This window comes from Numida meleagris, chromosome 6 (genome assembly GCF_002078875.1).
Source record: "Numida meleagris isolate 19003 breed g44 Domestic line chromosome 6, NumMel1.0, whole genome shotgun sequence".
Lineage (NCBI taxonomy): Eukaryota > Metazoa > Chordata > Aves > Galliformes > Numididae > Numida > Numida meleagris.
Window position 1 is genome coordinate 54,699,685 of NC_034414.1, and position 21,254 is coordinate 54,720,938.

At 41.1% G+C, this 21,254-nt stretch overlaps 1 protein-coding gene across 6 annotated transcripts in view; it reads right to left on the bottom strand.

Annotated features, from left to right (window-relative positions):
- SYNE2 (spectrin repeat containing nuclear envelope protein 2) overlaps nucleotides 1-21,254 on the bottom strand; it is a 158,690-nt gene that overhangs the window by 27,188 nt on the left and 110,248 nt on the right. For 5 of the 6 annotated variants that reach the window (XM_021403871.1, XM_021403873.1, XM_021403872.1 and 2 more), the window contains 14 exons: nucleotides 20,539-20,709; nucleotides 19,284-19,417; nucleotides 18,766-18,970; nucleotides 16,499-16,678; nucleotides 15,702-15,830; nucleotides 15,090-15,244; nucleotides 14,569-14,716; nucleotides 13,518-13,612; nucleotides 11,940-12,174; nucleotides 10,994-11,188; nucleotides 10,074-10,199; nucleotides 8,121-8,276; nucleotides 4,024-4,182; nucleotides 2,878-3,044 (listed from right to left, as the gene is read on the bottom strand). In XM_021403871.1, coding sequence (XP_021259546.1) covers nucleotides 2,878-3,044; nucleotides 4,024-4,182; nucleotides 8,121-8,276; nucleotides 10,074-10,199; nucleotides 10,994-11,188; nucleotides 11,940-12,174; nucleotides 13,518-13,612; nucleotides 14,569-14,716; nucleotides 15,090-15,244; nucleotides 15,702-15,830; nucleotides 16,499-16,678; nucleotides 18,766-18,970; nucleotides 19,284-19,417; nucleotides 20,539-20,709 — 2,255 coding nt within the window. Of the gene's footprint in view, nucleotides 1-2,877; nucleotides 3,045-4,023; nucleotides 4,183-8,120; nucleotides 8,277-10,073; nucleotides 10,200-10,993; nucleotides 11,189-11,939; nucleotides 12,177-13,517; nucleotides 13,613-14,568; nucleotides 14,717-15,089; nucleotides 15,245-15,701; nucleotides 15,831-16,498; nucleotides 16,679-18,765; nucleotides 18,971-19,283; nucleotides 19,418-20,538; nucleotides 20,710-21,254 lie in introns of those variants that run through there. The other variant, XM_021403875.1, reaches the window with a different exon arrangement.

The following is a 21,254-nucleotide window of genomic DNA, read 5'->3' on the forward strand; positions in this document are numbered from 1 at the left end:
CTGATATCACCTACAAATCTCAAATTGACTCCCTTGTGGATATGGGTTATTTTAATCCCTCTAGCCACAGGGTCATGTAGTGCTCATCTACTAGAAAGATTCAGTGTCCAGGATAGAGAGCTAGCTTTCAACACACAGATCTTCAATAGATACTTTCTCCTCCAATTCACAGTACAGCTCTGTACATTACTCACTGCCCACACCTTGGCCTGTCATGAGGACAGCATGAGACTTAGTGCTACCATGCTGGCAGCTATGCAGCATTGTGGTCGCTCCTCCATTATGCATCAGTGAGTGAGCAACCCCCGTACCGCGCCCTACAGCCTCCAACCATCCTGCTGCCAACCCATCCTACACAATGAATGGAATCAGCAATGGCTGAGATCCTTTAAAGATGTGTGGATTGCGACGTCTTCATGCAACAAAGCTGATGCAGATTTTGCCACCACACTGTTTCCATGTGCTCTTTTAGCACAACTTAATTATTTTGTTTGTTTGTTTTTAAAGGATTTTGCAAAAGAAAACTGAAAAGGAAGGAGATGGTGCATGGAGCATCACAACTCACACTCACAAGTTATCTCACCTCCGAGGCTACTTGCCCTGCTCTACTCCCTCATCAAGAGGCACAGCTTATGTCACATCTGGGAGGAGTAGAACTGCTGCCTCCTCCACAGCCCCTGAGCTCAGAACCATAGAGTTGTTAAGGTTGGAAAAGACCACCAAGATCATCTGCTCCAACCACCAACCCATCACCATCATGCCCCTCAGTGCCACATCTATCCTCTTCTTGAAAATCTCCAAGGGATGGAGACTCCACCACCTCCCTGGGAAGCCTGTTACAATGCCTGACCACTCTTTCTGAGAATAAATTTTTCCTAATATCCAGCCTGAACTTCCTCCGGTGCAACTTAAGGCCATTACCTCGCATTCTGTTAGGAGATGCTACCCAGAAGTGCAGGAAGGGCCTCCTCTTTGTTGCCCTAAAACACACCACAATATTGAAAGCAGAGGAAAATAAACTCTCCTAGAGTCTGGTGGATATTTATAACTGAGCAACCAACAACAGCCCAAATGCCAGCCCTGCCCCACACAGCAAGATGAGAGACGAGATGTGTTACATCCATGCTGCAAAATGATTCCATGCACTGAACCGTCTCCATTAGGCATTAAACCCAAGAGGACCAGCAAAGCCCACTGGGCTGCCTGATAACCTTGGACCTGTTGCTTAAAACAACCTCTCCTCATCTCCTTACAGTTCATTATCTTGGTGCTGAATGCAAAATTGATAGAAATCACAGCCAGCAGCTAGCACACTTCAGACCTTTAAACATGAGAAAATAGGAACTGTCATAAGTCATTGCACCAGCTAACCAATAGCTGAAATACTTGGATATTCATTATTGGAAGCCACATTGATGCTTTAGGCAAATCCACACAAAAGTACCTCAAAGCACTACCATACTCGTGCTTGAAGGCAAAGCTTGAAGACCTCCCAGGTAAAAAGACAAATGTTCTGTTGCCAGAGAATGACAGTGCCAAATCTCTCTCCATTCCAACAGTTCTTTAGCATATTTTCCTAAATATTAGTAGAAATGTGCCATGTTTACTTCAGTTTTAAAAAAACATGTATTTTGATCTGTGTTTTAAAAATGCTACAATTCAAAACTAACAGCAAAACTAACATAGCAAGATGTAAATGATCATAAAGGTGTTTGAAAAGTGAAATGTTACTATAAGACAAGAACAGAAAAAGTGCTGTTATAACAGCAAAATGTTCTTTCCTTCACAGTACCAAATACAAAGATATCTGGAGACAGATGAGCTGTGGCAAGACTTTATCTGCAAACTGCTAGATCTTAAGAAGGCAGCTTCTGCTTAATCATTCATGGCTCATGTGTCACCATTAATTCAGATCTCACTCCTGATTACAATCCAGCACACTTAAGCACAATTTCTCGGCACAGCCACCCACTTGACCAGACTCAAGGCCCAGGGAAGCGGGTAACAGGCAAAACAAAGCCTTGGGAGATAAACTGAGGCCAATGCTAATTTTTGTGTTAGCCTTGTTATTTCTGCATTACTAATAAACTTAGGCAGGAGGTGAGATCAGCTCACCATCCTTCTCCCAAACTGTGGTAGAAGCTCACAGATGCTAGTAAATGTGATCATTTCATTTCCGAAGACTAATACTAAATTGACTGGGATTTTCTTAACTCTGTAAAATATAAAGATGTTGAATCCTGTAAGAAGAGGCCATTGGAGGGACTACACAAGTGTTTGTTTCAATTTCCATTTCACTATCACACAGAATATACTGAATGAACAAAAAAAATGTAGTGTGGTCTTCAGATATTTTAAGGAAAGAGACTGACTAAAGAAATAGCCTTAATATTAAATGAAATTCCCTACATTTTTGAAGGTCAAAAGGGAACATAATCATTATATAAATCAGACTGTCTACAGAGACAGGCCACGAATCTACTCCCAGATTCCATGCATTCATATATGTAATGGTGAGATGGAGGCTTGTCTTGAAACAGAAGAATCTTCTGAAGATCCTAAATGAACTCCTATGATACAGCCTTAGAATCAGACTGCAATCGACACACGCAATACAGAAATCACCCTGAATCTTTATATAACTTCCACGATTAATTGTGTTTTATATGAATTCTCACATCCTGCTCTCTAGCATTAAACTGATTGGTGTCATAATACAGCAACAAGTCATAATAATAAAAAAAAGAGCTTAACTTCAGTTTAACTTGACTCTCAATAGTAAACTTTAACAGAATTGAAAAGTTGTGTCAGTCTGTTTCTGACGGCTGAGATTCTGAATTTTATTTCACATAAAAGCCCTGAAACACATCTTCTTACCGTGCTCCAATGACATCAAAGAGATGCTGCCAGCGATCATTGATTTTGTTGAGTTTATCATCTATTTCTGCAACTCGGCTCTTGTTGCTGGCCTTGATTAGTTGGTCGCCCATTTGTTTCAAGTGAAGCTTATTTTCACTGAACAGGTTTATTTCTTCCATGCAATCCTGATAAATATAAACAACCATTGCTTAATTTCTGGGCAAAGCAAAACAAAACTCTCCTTTTTTTCCCCATGTCTGAGGACTGGTTTGGCTTGGGATGGATGAGGTTTTTCTATTAATATATAATATTAATATACAAAAAAAAGAGAAAAAACAAACAAAAAATTCAATGGAAAAGTATTATTACAATGAAGCTACCATGAAAAAATAAGCAGCTAACTCCTGGCACTTGCAAGTCTTTAAGTAATTCTAAAAATAGCAATTTAGAGTTCCAAACTTGCCTCTGCTTTCCTGATTTAGCTTCTTTTTTTAAAATCAAACTACTTCAAAAGAATCCAAATTCAAGCCCAGGATGTTTTTTTTTTTTTTTGCCAGTATTCTTACCCAGAGGATATCTGAGATCAGCTATTGAGAGCTTTAAGCCATGGGGAAGAACAGCAGCCAGAAATAATAATTAAACAACAAAAATGTCTTGCTTAAAATCAAACCAATACGAAAGTATTAGAAATCACTAACTGCACTGAGTACTGAGAAGGGACAGAATTAGGTTTCATTTTCAGATAATCTCTCATTTTTCTGTCGTAACACCTCCCATCATTCAGTCTTTTCTTTGCCCTCTGGCTGCCAGCTGTGTAACAGCTGACAGGGGAGATGTGGTGAGATGCTCCCAGAACCTCAGAGATCCCTAGCAAGGAAGCTCTGGGCTGTGCTTTGCATGCCTCAGCCTAGCCCTTGCCAGCACAACTCACATCACACTCATGCATAAATGCAGTTAGGTGGCATTTCTGTTTTGCATTTTGTCCCAAGTCTGAACACCAAGAAGATAAGAGCTTAGGACAGAGTAGCTCATCTTCTCACAAAAGCCTGTACATGCTGTTTTTATAGCAGCTGTTACTTCTGGGTGGCAAGGAAGAGATGAGGAATGGCTGCTCTATAACTAGCTATCAGGCTGCAATTGTAGAAAAGCAGAGAAGCTACTTACCTTCTGCAATTTGTCTATCATGTCTTCAATGCTGACATCTGCAGTCTGTAGCACCTTGCTTTCCATTTGTACCAGCCAGGAGCAGAGCTCCTTATTCTTTTCATTGAACACAATCCAGGCATTGAGTCTGTCCTCGATCTCCTGCTTACGCAGAGACACCTATGGATAAGCACAAAAATGAAATGCTGGCAACATCTCTCTCAGGATGGAAAACAGTTGATTATGAACCCCCTAATTTCTATTCTGCATTCCATCACGCTTCATTTTGCAGGAGCACTTATTAAGTATCTCTGGCTTTCTTTTCAAAGCCATTAAACATATCATTATTACAAGTTATTTTGGATAGCAAGGCCAAAAGTTGACCAGCAAATAACAGACTCTCTCTCTCAGAAGAATTACATTGACTGACAGCATTATAAATAATGAGATTGTGTAACAATTTAAATATTGCTCAGTGAAAACCTGAAGATGCCGAAGTAATATAAAATATATAATTACCACATGCTATTTATTATGGCCCCATCTACAGCACAAAAGAAGTAACACCTAGGTAAGTTCTTTCTTCTGTAACTATAAGACAAACTCTGTAGCTATGGGCTATAGGTTTGGTAGTGTTTTTAATTAGTCTCTAGAAATACCTGTTTTCTTTCCATTTGCTCATCAGCTTTCGGAGAATTTCTAAAAAAAACACCATCAAGAATCTAAACTTTTATTGAAAACTGTGGGTATTTTTCCTCAAAGTTGCACTTGCCAGAATGGATGAACAAATTGCCTAGACAGGAAAATTAAGGCGTGATGCTACCTGACCCAGCAAAGTTAATGTCACTGCTCCAGCATCGCAGGAAAGAGCAGGCTCACTCTTCTACTAGCTGATAGCACTTATTTCTGATCTTGAGGATTTAAATACATCTTTGTTCTCATTTATCTACTTTGCTAGATTCTTGTACTAAGATATTATGAGAGACAGAAAGCGGAAACCAGTAAAAGTGCTACTGAAAGGAAACAAACAGGAAGCCCCTTGTCCTCACCAATAAACTTTGTGCAAAGAAGACAGAACATAACCCTGCTTGCCTTGGCTGCAAATAGCCACTCCAAATACCACCCCATGGCAAGAAAAGTTTCCTCCTCACATCTTGCGTGCATCTTACGCAATACATGACTCATCAAAATGCTGTTACTGATTCTCCTAATCTAATCTCTAGCGCTATCTTGTACCTCAGAGTAAAATTTAAGACTGTAGTGTGGACACAAGACCAGCTCCAAACAATACTGATATCAAAATGGGAGGCACCAAGTGATGTTTTCCCACTATATTGCTTTCGTCCTTTACATTCTTTTTTTTTTTTTTTTTAGAAGGGGATAGTGAGATGAAACGCATTTCTAAATCTTTCATGCTAATCTCAGTTGAGAGATCATAGAATGACAGAATCATTAAGATTGGAGGAGACCGCTAAGATCACTAAGTCCAACAGACAACCCATCCCCACCATGCCCACTAAGCCATATCCCTCAGTGCCACATCTCCACATCTCTTAACACCTCCAGGGACAGTGACTCCACCATCCCCCTGGGCAGAGTGCTCCAATATCTCACCACTCTTTCTGAGAAGTGTTTCCTAATATCCAACCTGAACGTCCGCTGGCACAACATAAGGCCTTACCCTCTGAGATAAGAGACCTCCTAGATGAGGCCTGCACTATCTTGGGACACAGGGAAATCATCTCCAAATTTCATCCTGGGAAAAAGTCTCCCAGAGACTCTAGGGACCTAGGAAAGTCTCCCAACATCCTAAGAAGGCCTCAGTTGCTGGGATGCACCTGTGTAACCTCAACCTCAGAGGTATGAAGGGAAATCTCTCATCCCTCCTCCACCACTTCCTCCACCACTGTGGAGGGGATGCTCTTCTACAGCATCTCCTTTGTTAGGCGGTGAGCTAACTTGATTAACAGAAGAGGCTATGCATGTCAGCAAAACTGTTATTACATCCTGAGATTATCTTGACTCCATTTTGGTCTTATAAGCATGGGGCAACACAGGATTTAAGAGAAATTTCTTAGTTGACTAACCAATACAGATTGGGAGTAAAGCAGGAAGGAGCCAAAAGATCCCAGAGAAGCTTCTAAGAACACAAGCCCTTTGAGTCATGCTTTGCTTTGAGCACTTTCTCCCCAGACCAACTGCCCCCGTACCAGCTCGTTTTGCACCCACCATGTAACGCAGGAGCTGTCCAGCCATCCCCATGGGAGAATGCAGGCATACCAAGCACGGGGCATCCCTCTTGAACACTAGCATGCTAGGACAGAACTCACTGATAGAACCAGTTAAATCGTTGACCTACAGACCTCACAAGGGCAGCTATGTAAACACTAATCCCTTGAGCGCATCTGCTCACCAACTGTGTTTATGTGCCTGCCCAGTGCAGCACAGACATCTGGCTGTTGTGCTCCCATGGCCGTGACAGCTGCAGTCACGCTTCACACTTAAAGGCTTTCCCATTTCTCCATTTACACTGCAGATTGTTTTTACACAATACGCCTCGACTATTCTAATTAGATAGCCAAAAGGAAGCAGTTGTGCTAGCAGCAGAACCAATGAACTCTCTGTCCGGCTCTGAGCATCCACGCAGGCTCTCCGGGTGCTCATTAGGGCTGTGCAGGCATTTCAGTATGTCCCTCTGCTGCAGCACGGAATCGATTTCCTCCCACTAAGCATGTTTTGTCTAAAACTTATGTAATATTTATTTCACGCCACCTCTCCAAGGTAGATGGGACACAATACTGTTCCTTCAGGAAATCCAAGTGGAAATCTTGAATCTGAACTGAAATTACACACAGAAGTATACAACCTGGATAGGCTGTAGTTGGGTACATAACGTAGCTCAATTTTCAGGGCTGTTCACCAAAGTTCATCAGCAGTTCACACACACAGAAAAAGGAAAAAACAACAAACTTCTCTCCTTTATAGGCTTAACTGCAGATTTCCATTAGGAAAATGGCTTGGACATTCTAATTTACATCTAACAGCCTTGGGAGAGGGGAGGGTGCCTGACATTATTTTCAGAGCTCAGAAACAGTAACAGAGACAACACTGGTTGTAGATTAACTGTCAAAGATACTAAATCCTTTTTCGTTGCAAGGCCAGAAAGAAACCCAAATAACTATTTCATCACATCAAAGTTTGGGGAATAAACAGAGCTGCTCATTCCTTGCTCTGGCAATGTTCCCACTGAGATTGCTTCACCTTTGGCTAAGTAAGGGTTGGATGTGAAGCACTAACTTCCTTCAGTACTTTTTTTTTTTTTTTTGCAAACTCTGGAATAAAAGCTACAGACTCGTGAGTAAAGAGAGGCACCAGTTTGGCTGCTGACATGCAGAGTCATCCCAAATAACTTAAAACCTGAAGTATTTTGTTTCTTTCAATCCTGTTAACAGGGCAAAGTAAACACCCATTCAAAGTGCATAGTAACCCAATGACTCAAGTTCATGTGACTTTGCTGGTAATTTTTCCCTGGTTATTTTACATGCAGAACTAAATTAAGTGTAATAACAACAAGTCACAAAGAATGCAAATGTTTTGCAATGTGTTGCTGCAACAGAACAGACAAGCCAATCCAGAATGTGTTTAAAACCCAAAGTCAGCATTTAAACACATTACAGTTTTCCTTATCAAACCTCCTGGCATTCTTTGACACCAGATTGCTAGGGCATCCCCCTTCCTTTCCCAGTTTCAACCCCTCAGGCAATTCCTGTGTTTATCCCCTCTCCCTCCCCCTCTCCCTTTGGCGGCCCAGAACAAAGCCACCTATGGCAGCACACAGCTGCATTTGGGCTCCATGCAATGCAAGCACTTACTTCTTACAAAGGGTTTGCAATAAAAAATAAAAATAAAAAAAAAATCACAGCACTCTCACCAGGAAACAAAGGGCAAAATTCAGCCCTGCTCAGCTGCCCCAGGAGAAGCGCCATCCCCTCCCAATGCTGACAAAATAACCCAACCCCAAAAGAAACCAGCCAGCATCTGCTGGCCTGCTCCCCCTTTTCCTCCAGGCCCTCTGAACACCTCGCTATAAAAAAAATCAGGTTATGTGGAAAACTTACTCGCAAGCAGAGCTCTTCCCACTGCCTGTGCAAATGTTCCACTTGCTCCTGGAGCACCATCATGTCCTCGGTGAGGATGCAGTGCGCCAGCTCCGCCTTCATGGCCCGCAGCTCCTTCATGTTGTGGGCCCAGTCTGCCAGCGACTGCTCCAGCTCCTGCATGGAAACACCCAGCACACACAGGCCTTGGCACTAAGCTCATCTGCTTTCCAAACCTGCTCGCTAATCCCCTGCCTGGCCTGTGGGGGAGGAGAGGAGGGGAATGTGCAGTGCTAGTGCAGAGCTCTCCGGCCGGACTGGACGGGAACCCCACGGGTTTGGCTCAGGGCTTGACCCAGAGCCCAGGGCAGCTCTGCTGCTCACTCACTGGTGCAGCAGCAGCCCCTGCTGTGGCCAAACGTGCCAAAACATTGCTGGAGCCCGGCAGCTCCCCGTGCTTCAGGACAGAATTTCACAGCCAGGAAGAAGACGTGACCACTTCTTCTCAATTTTTTATTTCGGCCAAGTTGTTCCTGCCTGCATTAGTTTCAATTTCAGGTTAGTTACTTATACGCTGAGGAAATCAATCTGGTTCCCTTTGCTAATGTGTGACTTCACAGCCACTTCATCAGATTTTTCAGAAATCTGGAGCTTTAAATTGCTCACTCAGATAAACACTTCTTCTTTAGCTTCCCTCCTCCCACTCCCCTTTCTTTTGCAACAGGGTTCTGCACTTTCCTGATCAGTGTTAAAGAAGCACTGCATGCAGCTGGGAAACAGGAGATTCCACACATTAGGTCCCCTTTTGCAAGGTGGTCACTGGCTCCTCTGACATAAAAAGCTCTTACATAGAACCCAATTGGTCTCATTTTACAGGAAAAAAATTGCAAGTGTGTCAGGAGAAGCATGCTGGATCTAAGCCCTATGAATATTTTCACAGGTCTTTAGATCCAGTCCTTTATCTAAATTCTAAAAGTGATTTCTGGTCTGCTTCAAAATTGGAGGAAAAAAATTAAAAAGTGACAACAAATTACTGCTTATAGATGAGCAGACATGTATTTGTTTACCTTGACAAAGGTTCAATCCCTGCAATAATGAAGCCAATGTCAGAATTTCATACCATTTTGCTCCTGGTATTTTATTCTGCTGTGATATCCCAGAGTAGCAGCTGCACTGGTCCTGTCTAGCCCTGATAACTCCGTAGCCAAGTGTCTCTGCTTGGAATAAGAGGCAGGAGCTGTCTGTTGCCATTTCACAAACAGTTCAGGGCTGCAGCCAGCACTGCTGCTGTGGCAAAGGCAGCCAGTGCTCACAAAGAAGATTTCAGACAACTGATAATGAGTACAAAGCCTTGGCTCATTAAAAAATCTTATTTATTCCCACCACACTGGTCAACAATTCACTTCATAAAAGAATGATGAAAGACTGACCAGTCCAGAAATAATGTCTCCCATCCCTTGGAAATGCTTTGCTATTTAATTTTCATGGAGTACTTTGGGCTGCAAGGGCTTACGCCACTCCCTTACTCTAATTTTCTTTCTCTTTAATTATTTCTGGATCCCACAGGTGTGCATGGTGCTTTGCATCCTTACAAGGTCTCTTGCCTGAGGAGCTCTCTGTCCAAAATGGATTGGAAAACAAAAGAGAATATGCAGCCATTAGGATGGCAGCCAACTTGAGCTGAGAGCAGGGAGTTTTAACATCTTGTTTGAGAACCAGCTTATTTTATAAGTTCAGATGGTGGGAAGTGAGCAGAAGGAGGAAAAAAATACTACAACAACAGTAACTTTTTTGCAGGAAGAATCTCTCTCATGCATGCAGATTGGTCAGCTGCACTTCGCAGATTGGCAGCAATCGGGATGGTATAAGGGAGAAAAAAAATCAGGGGCACTGAAAGATGGGAGATTGACTTTAAAGGGATTGGGTGATGTACAGAGACTACATCTATCTAAATACAATATGCTCATTCGATACCTTAATGTGTTCCTTGGATTTGTAGAGCTCTTCATGTTCGACTGGAAGTGGATCTTTTACTTTATCCTTCAGCTCTCGCAGCCTGTTTTCTAACTCCTTGGTTTGTTTTTCACAGCTGTCCCAGCTCTGCTCAAGGAGAACCAAGAAATTATAAAAGGTTAAGATATGGCACGCTGGACACAGACATGACAAAGTGTACTGTATAGATAGGTTCCAAAATGGCATCTTCAACCCAGTGAATTAAATAATCATAGGCTCTCTGGGTATTTTGATTTTTATTTTTTTTTTGATACACAGCATCACCCATAAGAATTTAGCACATGGATTTACAGACAAGATTGCACCCTCTGTTGTGATTAAATTTAAGGAGCATTTCTGCTTATCTTGTTATGTTCGATGTGAGAGGCTTTTAGCATAAATTTGGGGCGAGGGATCATATCACTGATGATACTCACTTGTAAGGTATACCTATGTGCTGTCTAGGCATGAAAGCAGATCTGTTGTTCTAAGGAAATGAATATGACCTGCCCTTCTGTTTATGGGTGCAACAGCAGGTGGAGCAGTGAGCAACGCTAAATCCCTCTAGGCTGAATTTTAGCTCAGGCTTCATACCCCAAAGCAGGGGAGAACTCCAGGCCACGGATGCATGAGAGCAATCACAGTGAGAACATCCATTACGGTAACAAATGGATGTGAACCTCATTTTCCTTTGGAGAGCTAGGGGACTATGCTTTTAGCTTCCCACAGGCCCTGATGGGACACAGCAAGCACTTGCCTCAGAAGCCCCTGCACTGAGCAAGCAGCTTAGCACTTGCCTTGCTACTGCAGAGCTCAGCCCTGGGGATGGCAGGGCAGGGAAGCGCTCGAGAGGCAATGCCAAAGACAGGAGTGTTGCTCCTCCTTTGGAGGGCATCGTCTACCTGCAGGATGCTGCTGAGCTGTGTCTTCATCTTCTCCAGCTGGACCTGGGTGTCCCCCCAGCTCTGCTGCAGCTGGCTGAGCTCCTCCTGCAGAGCAGCACTGGTCTCAGGATCAGAGTCAGTGCGCAACTTCTCACCAACATCAATGATTGAGGAGTACATGCCTTGCCACCTCTGAAGAATCACTGCCTTACTCTTTAAAAGAAAAACAAAGTTTCTGAGCTGTTAATCATGACCACAATCAATATTAATTTGCCTATGACTCAAATTAGTCTATAACATGAGCAATAGGATCATTGTTTCTTTCCTTAAAGCAACAGCAGGAAGGAAGGGCAATTTGGGGTAGGAGGGAGAAGATATTCTGGCTTTTCTCACTAACGAAAAACATGAGCATTAGCTTTTAAAATCTGCTGAAAATCATCTTTAAACAGCAGGTGAAAATAAAGATGAAATAAAATAAGGCAAGCACCAAATGGAATACTGGTAATGTGTTAATTCAACATTAGGTATGTGGGAACATGATAAACTTTGGAAAGTACAAATAGAGGATTTCAATACGTTTTGAAATGTTTTAGATTTCTTTAAGCAACCCCCAGGTTCACTGCTTCTTTTTGCTTTCTTATAAAACAAGGAGGTTAATTCAATGAAAAGCTAAGACAGGATGAACAAAGGGAAACGTGATTTCCACTGCATGTAAAATGCAGAATTCGCTGCTCCAAAAAACTGCTGCCTGGTTTCAGTGCATTCTGGAATGGTGGCCCCAAGGACAGATGCCCTCGCAAGTTCTCTGCCTTCTGCTCCTGGCATCTCCTGTCCATTCCTGCACACTCAGGACACACATCATCACACATTCCGGTTATTTCAAAGCTTTTTTTTTCATACTGGACAGAAGCTCCAATCTGAGGAAGATCACAGATTTTAGATTTATCAGAAAGAGATACAGTACCTTGAAATCATGAATTAGATTTCTAAGGTGGTAAAGGCTGTAGCAGTCCTGGCTCTTCACAGCTGTGAGGAAGCTGTTTATATCAGCAAGGAACCTGCCGAGGCTCCGCAGTGAACCCCTGAAGAGCTGCCACTGGCTCACAAGTCCATCAATATCTTTCTTCCTCTGCTGAACCAACCGGATAACATTCTGCCACTGCTCTTTCAGCATCGTGAGCTTGGAAATAAACTCTGTCCTGCAGACAACAGGTGTTGAGTGGTAAAATATTTTGACCTCAAGGCTGCATTATCCAATAACTGCGATGGATTTACATCTGGAATATTGTAAAATTCGAATTGCAATGCCCAACTGAGCAAAAAGCTCTATACATCCACAAGCTTAGCTCTGCTCTATGTATTCCATCTTTTGAGCAAAGCAAAACAACTTTTATATGATACAAAAATGGATAATGCAAGTCATTCTTGCTATTGTGTTATAGCAACATACGTAGTACTGCAATCACAGAAACAATATGCACTAGACATTTATCCGAAGAACAAGGAAGATAATGCAAGTGAGACAAGATCCCTCATTGCACTGCAAAATTCATTTGTGCATTTACCAGGCTGTTCAGCCATCGTTGTATCCTAAAGCAGAGGTGTGTAACTGCAAAGTGAAAAGGCTCTGTGTTGCTACTGAACCCACCTGAACACTTCTCCTGCAACATATTTAGATGACCAATCACATCTAGATGGAATGGTTAAAGAGATCCCCTGGCTATCCCTTCTCCTTCTCTGCAGGAAGCCATGGCCCCCATATTAGCTCTTATACAGATGTGTTTGTGGGGTTAGCTTCAACAAAAAATCTAGTTGCTTCGCTTTATTGAGCCCTACCTTCCCTGGCATCTTTAAGCCAAGCTATGGACTTCACACTGAAGTTTTGTCCTGCCAACTCGGTGGAAGAAGCAAGCTTTAGCAGAGAGGAGTAATACCTTCACAGCAGAAATGCCTGAGGCAGTTGAACCTCTGCTCACAAACATTATACGCCTCTTCTTAGTCTCCATTGATTAAGAGAAAAGAGTAAGATCATAATAATAAAAAACAGGTTTAGCTGTTGTGTTCTGGATTGCGTGGGGCCAAAGACTTAATGGACTGTTGTTTGAGCTTGGGGCAATGTAAACAGTCTCACACCTCCGTGTACTTTAATTTGAAGTGGAGAGGTCTGGGAAGAGAGAAAGGGACCTTTATATGCAGCATTCTCATTACCCTCTGCAAGAAGGTGGCCTCTCAGCCACACTGTTCAAACAATTGCAGGGAAGCAGCAGCAGCAGACAAGGAAGCTTCATGTACAGGACCAATTAATTAATCATTTTTGGCAGAACATCCAGTTATACTATCAAAAGTGGAGTCTGAGCACCTGTGTTTCTTTTGCACCTCCTCACACTTTTGCTAAATGTGCCAGGAGATTATTTAAAGAGAAAATCTGATCAGCAATTTGAGTTTATGTCTTCAAGAGAACAAACGTTCAATACCGAATGCAAGGAGGAGAACCTATTCACTGAATTAGCAAGATCTTTGAGATAAAAAACAAATGTATTACCTTTTTTCTGCTTCTCCAGATTCCAGGAACAGTAGAACTTTTGCTATGATAGAATTAAATGTCTGCTGATTTATTGAAATCTCAGTTTGCAGCATCTGAAAATGCCATGAGAACAACAGTTAACTATTCGTTGAACAATCTTTGCTGTGAAAGCTGATTCTGCTCCTCTGCAGTGACAGCACATAATTTTAAATGCCAAAAGCTCTAGTATTATCAAGTGCTATCATCGGATGCACCCTAAAAGATTCCACACTTTTGGAATATCAGGAGGAATTTGCACCTATGTGGTAACCCGACAGGAGCTGAAGTTTGCTGGATTCATTCACAAGAAATGCAATCTGGACAGAAAACCACAGGAATAAAAAAAGACATAAGGCTGAATTTACCCTTTACTACACTTGTTTTATAACATTTTATTGCAATGAGTAAACTGATTTGGAGAAACATAAGAGAGAGCAAAGAACTTCTATGGATCCTAGTGAATATCATTAACATGCAGAGAATTAATACCACGTGGAATTAGCATAAGTCCTTGGGATATTGTGAAGCTCTGGCCCACTGCAGTAGCACAAAGCTCACTCTAAGAGTTCTTGACACTAAGCATTTACCACATGACTTTTTTCCTGTATTTTGTTTATTTTTCCATTTTCCTGCCACTAGGACTAAGTCTATAGGACACTTCGCTTAGAATTGCATCCACATGCACGATACCCATCCCCTCTGAATGACTGGTCATATAGGTGTGAAGGGCTATCCCTCCCTATAGCAACAGCAAATGTTTGGAAACAGATTTCCATCAAAACCTACCAGCTGGTCAGAAAGGAAATATGCCATGAAGATATTTTCTTTAAAATGTACTTCTCCCAGGAACTGGTGAGGTTTCTGCCAAATCCCCAGCAAACTGCCTAGCAAGTTGCCACAGTAAAACTGTAAAACTGTAAAACTCCTCACAGATCTAATTTCGAAAGGAACAGTATTGTCTAAGGATTTCCTATCACATCATTTCCTATCCATCATTCCAAGTTATTTCAATTTTTAGAGTTAGCTTTACCTCATAGACTCTCTGTTGCTCTTGCAGTTCTTCAAATCGTCCTGGAATATCAGTTTTCAGGGCCTCTTTCATTTTTTCTAGGAATTTCATCCAGTTTTCACATTTCTGAAAGAATTTCTTTTCATCAGTTTGAGTTCCCTCAAGCACACTGTAAAACAAAAGAAATCATTGGGAAATATTTTGCTGGTGGTTGGTTTCCTGCATATGTTTACATATGTTCTACTGTGGCAGTTACTAATGCTAACACAGTAGGGCTTTGCTTGGCACTTTTCTACCTTTTTTCACCTATAGCCATTTACATTTTTGCTTCAAGTGACTTGGAACAGAACTAGCCACTAAATTACAGAATTATAGAACCACAGAAACACTCTGGAGTAAGTTGGAAGGGTAGAAATCTAACTTAGAAACCCCCTGAGAAAGCTGTGAACAGCTGTAAATACTTCCCATGCTTTAATTTCATTTTCATTTTCCACAAAGAAAAGGTAACAGTTAGTAATGACTTCTTTGTTTGCCTTTCACACCTGCAATGTTCCAAAGCAGTTGCTGTCTTCTGACTCCACTGCCGAGTCAAGTTCTGCATCTTCTTTAGGGTGAATTCACTGAGGGGCAGCTTAATACTTGCTTCATTCAAACTCTCTATGCTTGGAGAAAGGGCAGCAAGCTCCAGCATGTGATTCTGGAAGTAAAAAGGCAAGTTGATGGCAATCAAAATGCTAACCCAAGAAACCTCACGTTTTTATGTTAACTTCACAGTTTATTGGAAGCAAACACGTCAGTTTCCTTACAGGAGGCCCACTTTCTCAATAGGATTGAGCAGATACACATGAGCCGGCACTTGCAGATTAACTTTGTACCCTATGTGTACAGTACAAAGACTATGTAGCTGCAGAATAAAGCTGGGAAAAAAGGATCTCCCATCAACTCCAAATCCATGTGATTTTCTGCCCCTTCATGTAGTCCATTTGGCCTGCAACACATACCTAGTTTTTATGTATCTAAATAATTTTTTTGGATGAGATTCCAGTTACTCTGATAGAAGTGCCACACCTATGATACTTAGAACACAGAATTCCTTAATTAAGACTCTTAAATCCTGATTATTCATCTTTTTGTACTTGGGAAATTGAACATACCATGAGCAGTTCCGAGTTGTCTGTTTCTCCCTCTAGATGGAGACTATCAAAGGCATCTGTGCAATTCTTGACATGACCCTCCAGAGTTTCAAGACAGTTCTTAAAATCCTCCAGTTGTAAAAGATTGAACTAGAATGAACATGGCATATTTACATTAATTATGAGCTGGTGTAATACACGTATTTGCTATACAAAAAGGAGCAATAAGCAGTACCCTCAGAAAGACAAAAAGATGTTTAATCCAACTTCCAATGTATTTATAACTCACTGAGTGAACTTAATTGTTTGCACTGGGTAAGTGCAATGTTAAAGCCAAAGCAGATTTCAAGAAATAGAAGCTATAAATCTTGAGCGATTCTTACGTATCTGGAAGAAATGTGGGCATCTGGGATACCTTCTTGTAGATCTGGATTGGTTTTAGGTACATTGTGTTCATTCTTTTCGAAGCAAACTGAAGCCCTTAGGATTGTTCCAAGGCAGAGCTGAGAACGTTTACAACTTACTTCGAAGCTCATAATAAAAAAAGTTTCCTGACCTGCAATCATCTGAGGGCCCACTTACAAAGGCTTGTTATAGCAACACAAGCAGGTAAGAGGCTGAAACCCTTCCTTCATCTGTCCTTTTGGCTTCACGTGTTAATTCTTTACATAGTTGACCATACCATCGAGCTTTATTTTATTTTCTATAAAACCTGAATTTTAATTTATTATTTTAGTTTCATTTCCATTCATGAAATACAGGACTCCAGTGAAGAAGCTAACACACTCTGACAGCTAGTTTTCTGTTCATAAAAATACCTCAAATTCATCTAACTTCCTTTGCAACATCTTTTCCAAATAGGATGCTCTCTGGAGCGGTTGCAGCTTCTCCAACAGAATGGCTTGTGCAGCTGTCCCAACCTGCTGTTTTATCTGATCAGCCAACTCAGAAATTTGGGAACGGCATTCCACTAGGTTTTGAAGACCATGCTGTAAATTCTGATGAGAGAAGAGGAAATTAAAGAAGGTCAGCAAATGAATCAGATCTTCATTCATGTGCCATTTTCATTTAGTATCTTTTGTTGCTGTAACTAAGCTCTTTTGGTTGATCTCCTCTGCGAGCCAAATTCAGTCTTTTACTCAGAGGATAATAGGAATTGTACCCATTGACTCTAGTGCTGGGAAAGGCACAGTTCAAAGTTCAATGGAACACCAGTGCAGGCAGTGGGCTTTACTGCTTTTAGAGAACAGATCAGGGAGAGAAATTAGAATATCCATCTATACAGACCAGATTTACACTAGCAGATGGAGAATCTGGCTCATACTGCAGATGAGAAATAGCATTCTGTTACAAACTTGACACCTGGACAAGGAATGGCAAGGAGTCATTCTGAAACATACCACTTACTACAAGTGTCATTTACTTTTAGCCACAACTCTCCCTGGAATTTGCCACAGTATATTGTCTTCACTGTATCAAACAAAGGCTTTTGATTGATGACAAAGAACAGACATGCTTCCCTAAAAAGCAAAATGGCTCTTAGACCCTTACCTCTGTCTTTGAAAGGGATTGTATTGTAAGCTACAGCTTTAGCAATTTAATAATTTGAAATTATAGAATCATTTAGGTCACAAAAGACCCTTACCACCATCAAGTCCAACTGTTGCTTAACACTACCATGTCTACCATTAAACTATGTCCCTAACTGCTATAGCCACACATCTTTTAAATACCTCCAGGCATGGAGACTCCATCACTTCCCTATTCCAGTGACCAACCTCCTTTTCCACAAATAAATTCTTCCTGACATCTAATCTGAACCTCCATGGTGCAACTTGAGGCCATTTCCCTGTGTCCTATCACTTGTCAGATGAGAAAACCCATTCTGATTTGTTACACTGTGTATTAGACTTTATCTATATTTATTGTGGTAATATCTACTACAGGATAAGATTAGAGAGATTAAAATACAACTTAAAATGCACATGTAGTTTCAAATACATGTAACATGACATGTCACTGTTCCCCATTCTTCCAATTCATCATTTTGCAAAATACAATAAATTGTGTGTGTCCTACTCATGTAAACTGGAACAGGATCTACAGAGTTAATGGCACACTAGTAGTTATGGCATGCTTAGTAGGTGCAAAAATCTTTCCAAAAATTTCCAGAAAACGTGATGCCTCTTTGCTAACGTCTTTACAAATGTATGTATCATAGCTATTAATAGATCACAAAGAAGTTAAAATGTTTTGTTCTAGGTTTTGCCACTGTAAGTTATTTCTGACATGGGAGAAATATATGAACTCTCTGCCATAACAGAAAATTTCTCAGTTAGCTACATGCAAAATAGGATACTCTGGAATTCTTCCAACATGTGGATAAAGTTTCATAAAGTGTTACAAATCGTTGCTCTGTCCTGAAATAAGGGTTATTGTATTTCTTCATTGCATTTTGAAGAAACCAAAAATGTCAGAACCTAATGACAGTTTGCTGCCTGAAAGAGTCAAATGTACTCTGTGGTCTCAGTATGAAATCTCATTTACCTAAAGTCAGAAGTGTCTGGAATACTATAATGAGCTCTGAAATCTGTGAACTTATCAGACCAGGCCAAAAAAAAGACCAAAACCAAATACAACCAATTTAAAGATGACTGTAGAAGACCTCAAGATGGTCTTGTGTTCTGGAAAACTGGTCCTTTTTTGACAGCTATTTTTCTAGTGGATATTATCTCTCCTCCCAAGCTGTGCTGCGTGAAGTAAATCATTTTTGGCTTAATGTTCCTTTGCAGCATAGGCAAGATTTTTTGTATAGAGCAAAAAGTGACAGAGATGAAATATTATTGCTCCTCTTTGCTCTCTATGCCAGCTGTAGTTTGATTTGGCCTCAGGATCTGGTCAAAGTATTCAAAGGAAACAAAGGTTATGTTAATGGGAAAAATCAAATTTCATGTTTTCCACTGGCTGGATTATTTTTTGGTGTGGGGGTGGAGGAGGAAAAGAAAGAATTCATTAGATTTGATGGATTTTTTTTTTGGTAAATACATCCTCGTTATTATAAGGCAGCAGAAACATATTCACGTACCTTTACATCCTGTATCCTCTGTTTCAGGGTCTCTATCATATTATCTTCAGGCATGTGAGCATCCAAGAGCTGAGTGCACTGCTCTTCATGCTGTTGTAACTTGGCTGCTGCCTCAGTACATAAACTATCATAGGGCTGCCAGAGCTGAAGCGTTGCTTGTGCCGTCCGCAACTGATCAGTGATGTTTTCATTTACTGAGCTCCACCTGTCAACATATCAAATTGTGCTAAGAGCATTTTGCTTGGAGATGCACCTTGTGAATCAGAATATGATTTGGTGTAGGAGTCCTAGGGGAGTTTCTTTGCATTCACAGCCAGGTTACTGAAAGCCACTTGACACAGCACCATTTTGTGCTCTGTGATCCATCACCAAACAGGTAGCACCAGCTACTCGTTACAAGGGTACCCTTAGACAGGAAAGCATTGCTAACAGAGATTTAGAAATGTGACATACATTGAAATCCTACCTCAGCAATTTTATTTAATGCTAACAGATGTGGTTCTTTTTTGTAAGTGTACCTGGTGTGTGCCTCTGTGCACTTCTGATTGATAATCTCTGCAAAGGAGGGGGAGCAGTTCTTCTTCAGATTATTGGCAGCTGCCTGGAGCTTGGCCCAACTTTCTTCACTGTTTTCCAACTCATCCTGAAGAGACTGCAAAATGAATTATTGCAATTAGTTGTGAAGATCAATGTTGTATGCCTAGCTTCCACTACAGATTGGAAGTGATACAGTAGTAGCAATAATGCTACTCACTTGCAGCACAGACTAAAAAGTTTGCAGAAAACATAACGTGATCCTAAAAATTAAGAAATTAAAAGAGAAGTGAAGGGGTCGACATGAAAAAATTCTTCAGTCAGCTTATTTTAAACTGAAGTGAGAACCCGTGGCTTTGAAGTTACCAAATCAATTCACTAGAAATCAGAATGTCTTATTTTAGGCTGCTGTTCCATGGAAATCTCCATTGGTGGTAAAGTTGGCTCAATAACTCATGTCTCCAGCTCCAGTGTATTCCCCCTCCTGACACACATGATTGAAGAACCCTGCCATGGATCACATCCAGGAAATGATCCAGATAAAAAATGAAGAAGGTGAAGTAAGGAAAGAGGTAAGAAGGTCCCCAGTTCCTCCTATTTATTATTTGTCCCTAGGTGGGAGTGGAAGTACTAAAGCAAACTTTACTGCTGAGATGTGTCCAGGATCTATCATCTCAGTCTGACTTGCACCACTGCTGATGTAACTTGAAAATGAGCCAAAAGAGGTATTCTGAAACAGGTTTAAAGCCAGGTAAGGAGATTTTAGCCATATCTGTAAAGCAGTCAGACCCAAAGCCAGCCAGAATGCCCGCTGTAGTTGCTCAGCCTCTACAACAGCAGCAGGACAACCCACAAATCTAGAGACACAGTGCCTTGCCCAACTTTCTCTCGCAACCCGTGTGCACAGTATCACCTCCAGCTGCAGCCTGGTGGCAGGGCATCTCCCTGGGAAATGCAAGTGAAGAGGTAAATTCCATTTCAGCCAATGAGCCAAGAGCCAACATCTTTCATTTCCTTGGTGAATGCTAAGTCTAAAGTGAGAAATCTAGAAACAAGCATCAGTGTCTCTGGAGGTTAAAGAATAAATAAGTAAAAAAAAAAATAATCTACTGACTTCTGTGGCACTACAATAAAAAGGAAGCTGCTTAAGAGAAAAATGTATGCTTCTTTCTCAGTGAATTTTGTTTGTTTAAAGGCACAGAAGTAAGCACAGAATTAAGACAACTTCAGTAGATTTACCTGGAGAGTTTTGACCTGGTTTTTCAAAGCTTCCAGCGACAGCACAGAGGGCTTGCACTGGTCTATGCAGTACAAATATCTTGTCATCAATAAGCTGACTTCTGCATAAATGTCATCATATACTCTCCACTGCTCCAGTATTGACTGCATTGAGGTCTTCAGCTGTGCAACCTACAAACAAACCACTTGTGTTAGTCTCTTGGGTAGTCCTCACGTATAAATCACCTTTAAACTGACTTTACAATCTCAGCTTAATATTCGATTCATGACAATCCACAAGAATTGGAGTATTCTCCTACTTGGTAATGAATTGCGCAGGCTTCAAAGCAAGCAATAAACAGTATTTGGAGAGAAGTACCACAATTTGCTGGAAATAAAAATGTAACTAGATTTCAAGGTAGCACTTTCCTGTCAGCCATAATTCCAAACCAAAAATTAAATAAGTACTGAAGAAGAAAGTTTATTCTTTCCTGCCAAAATCACCACAAAAATGTAAGAAGTTGAGAGCCTCAATCTTTTAAGGAAGCAGACAGTTTGATCCAGAGAACAAGTTTTATTTAGTCAAAATCTGAACAGAAATTTCTTTGTATGGAAGAAGTTGTTGCTAAAATACTTGGAGAGCTATCATCCCTCTTCTGTCACTGTGCTCTAACACAGCCTGCCAAAACTACTGTCTAGGAACTACAGGATTCTCATGTGCAGTCAAATAAGAGAGA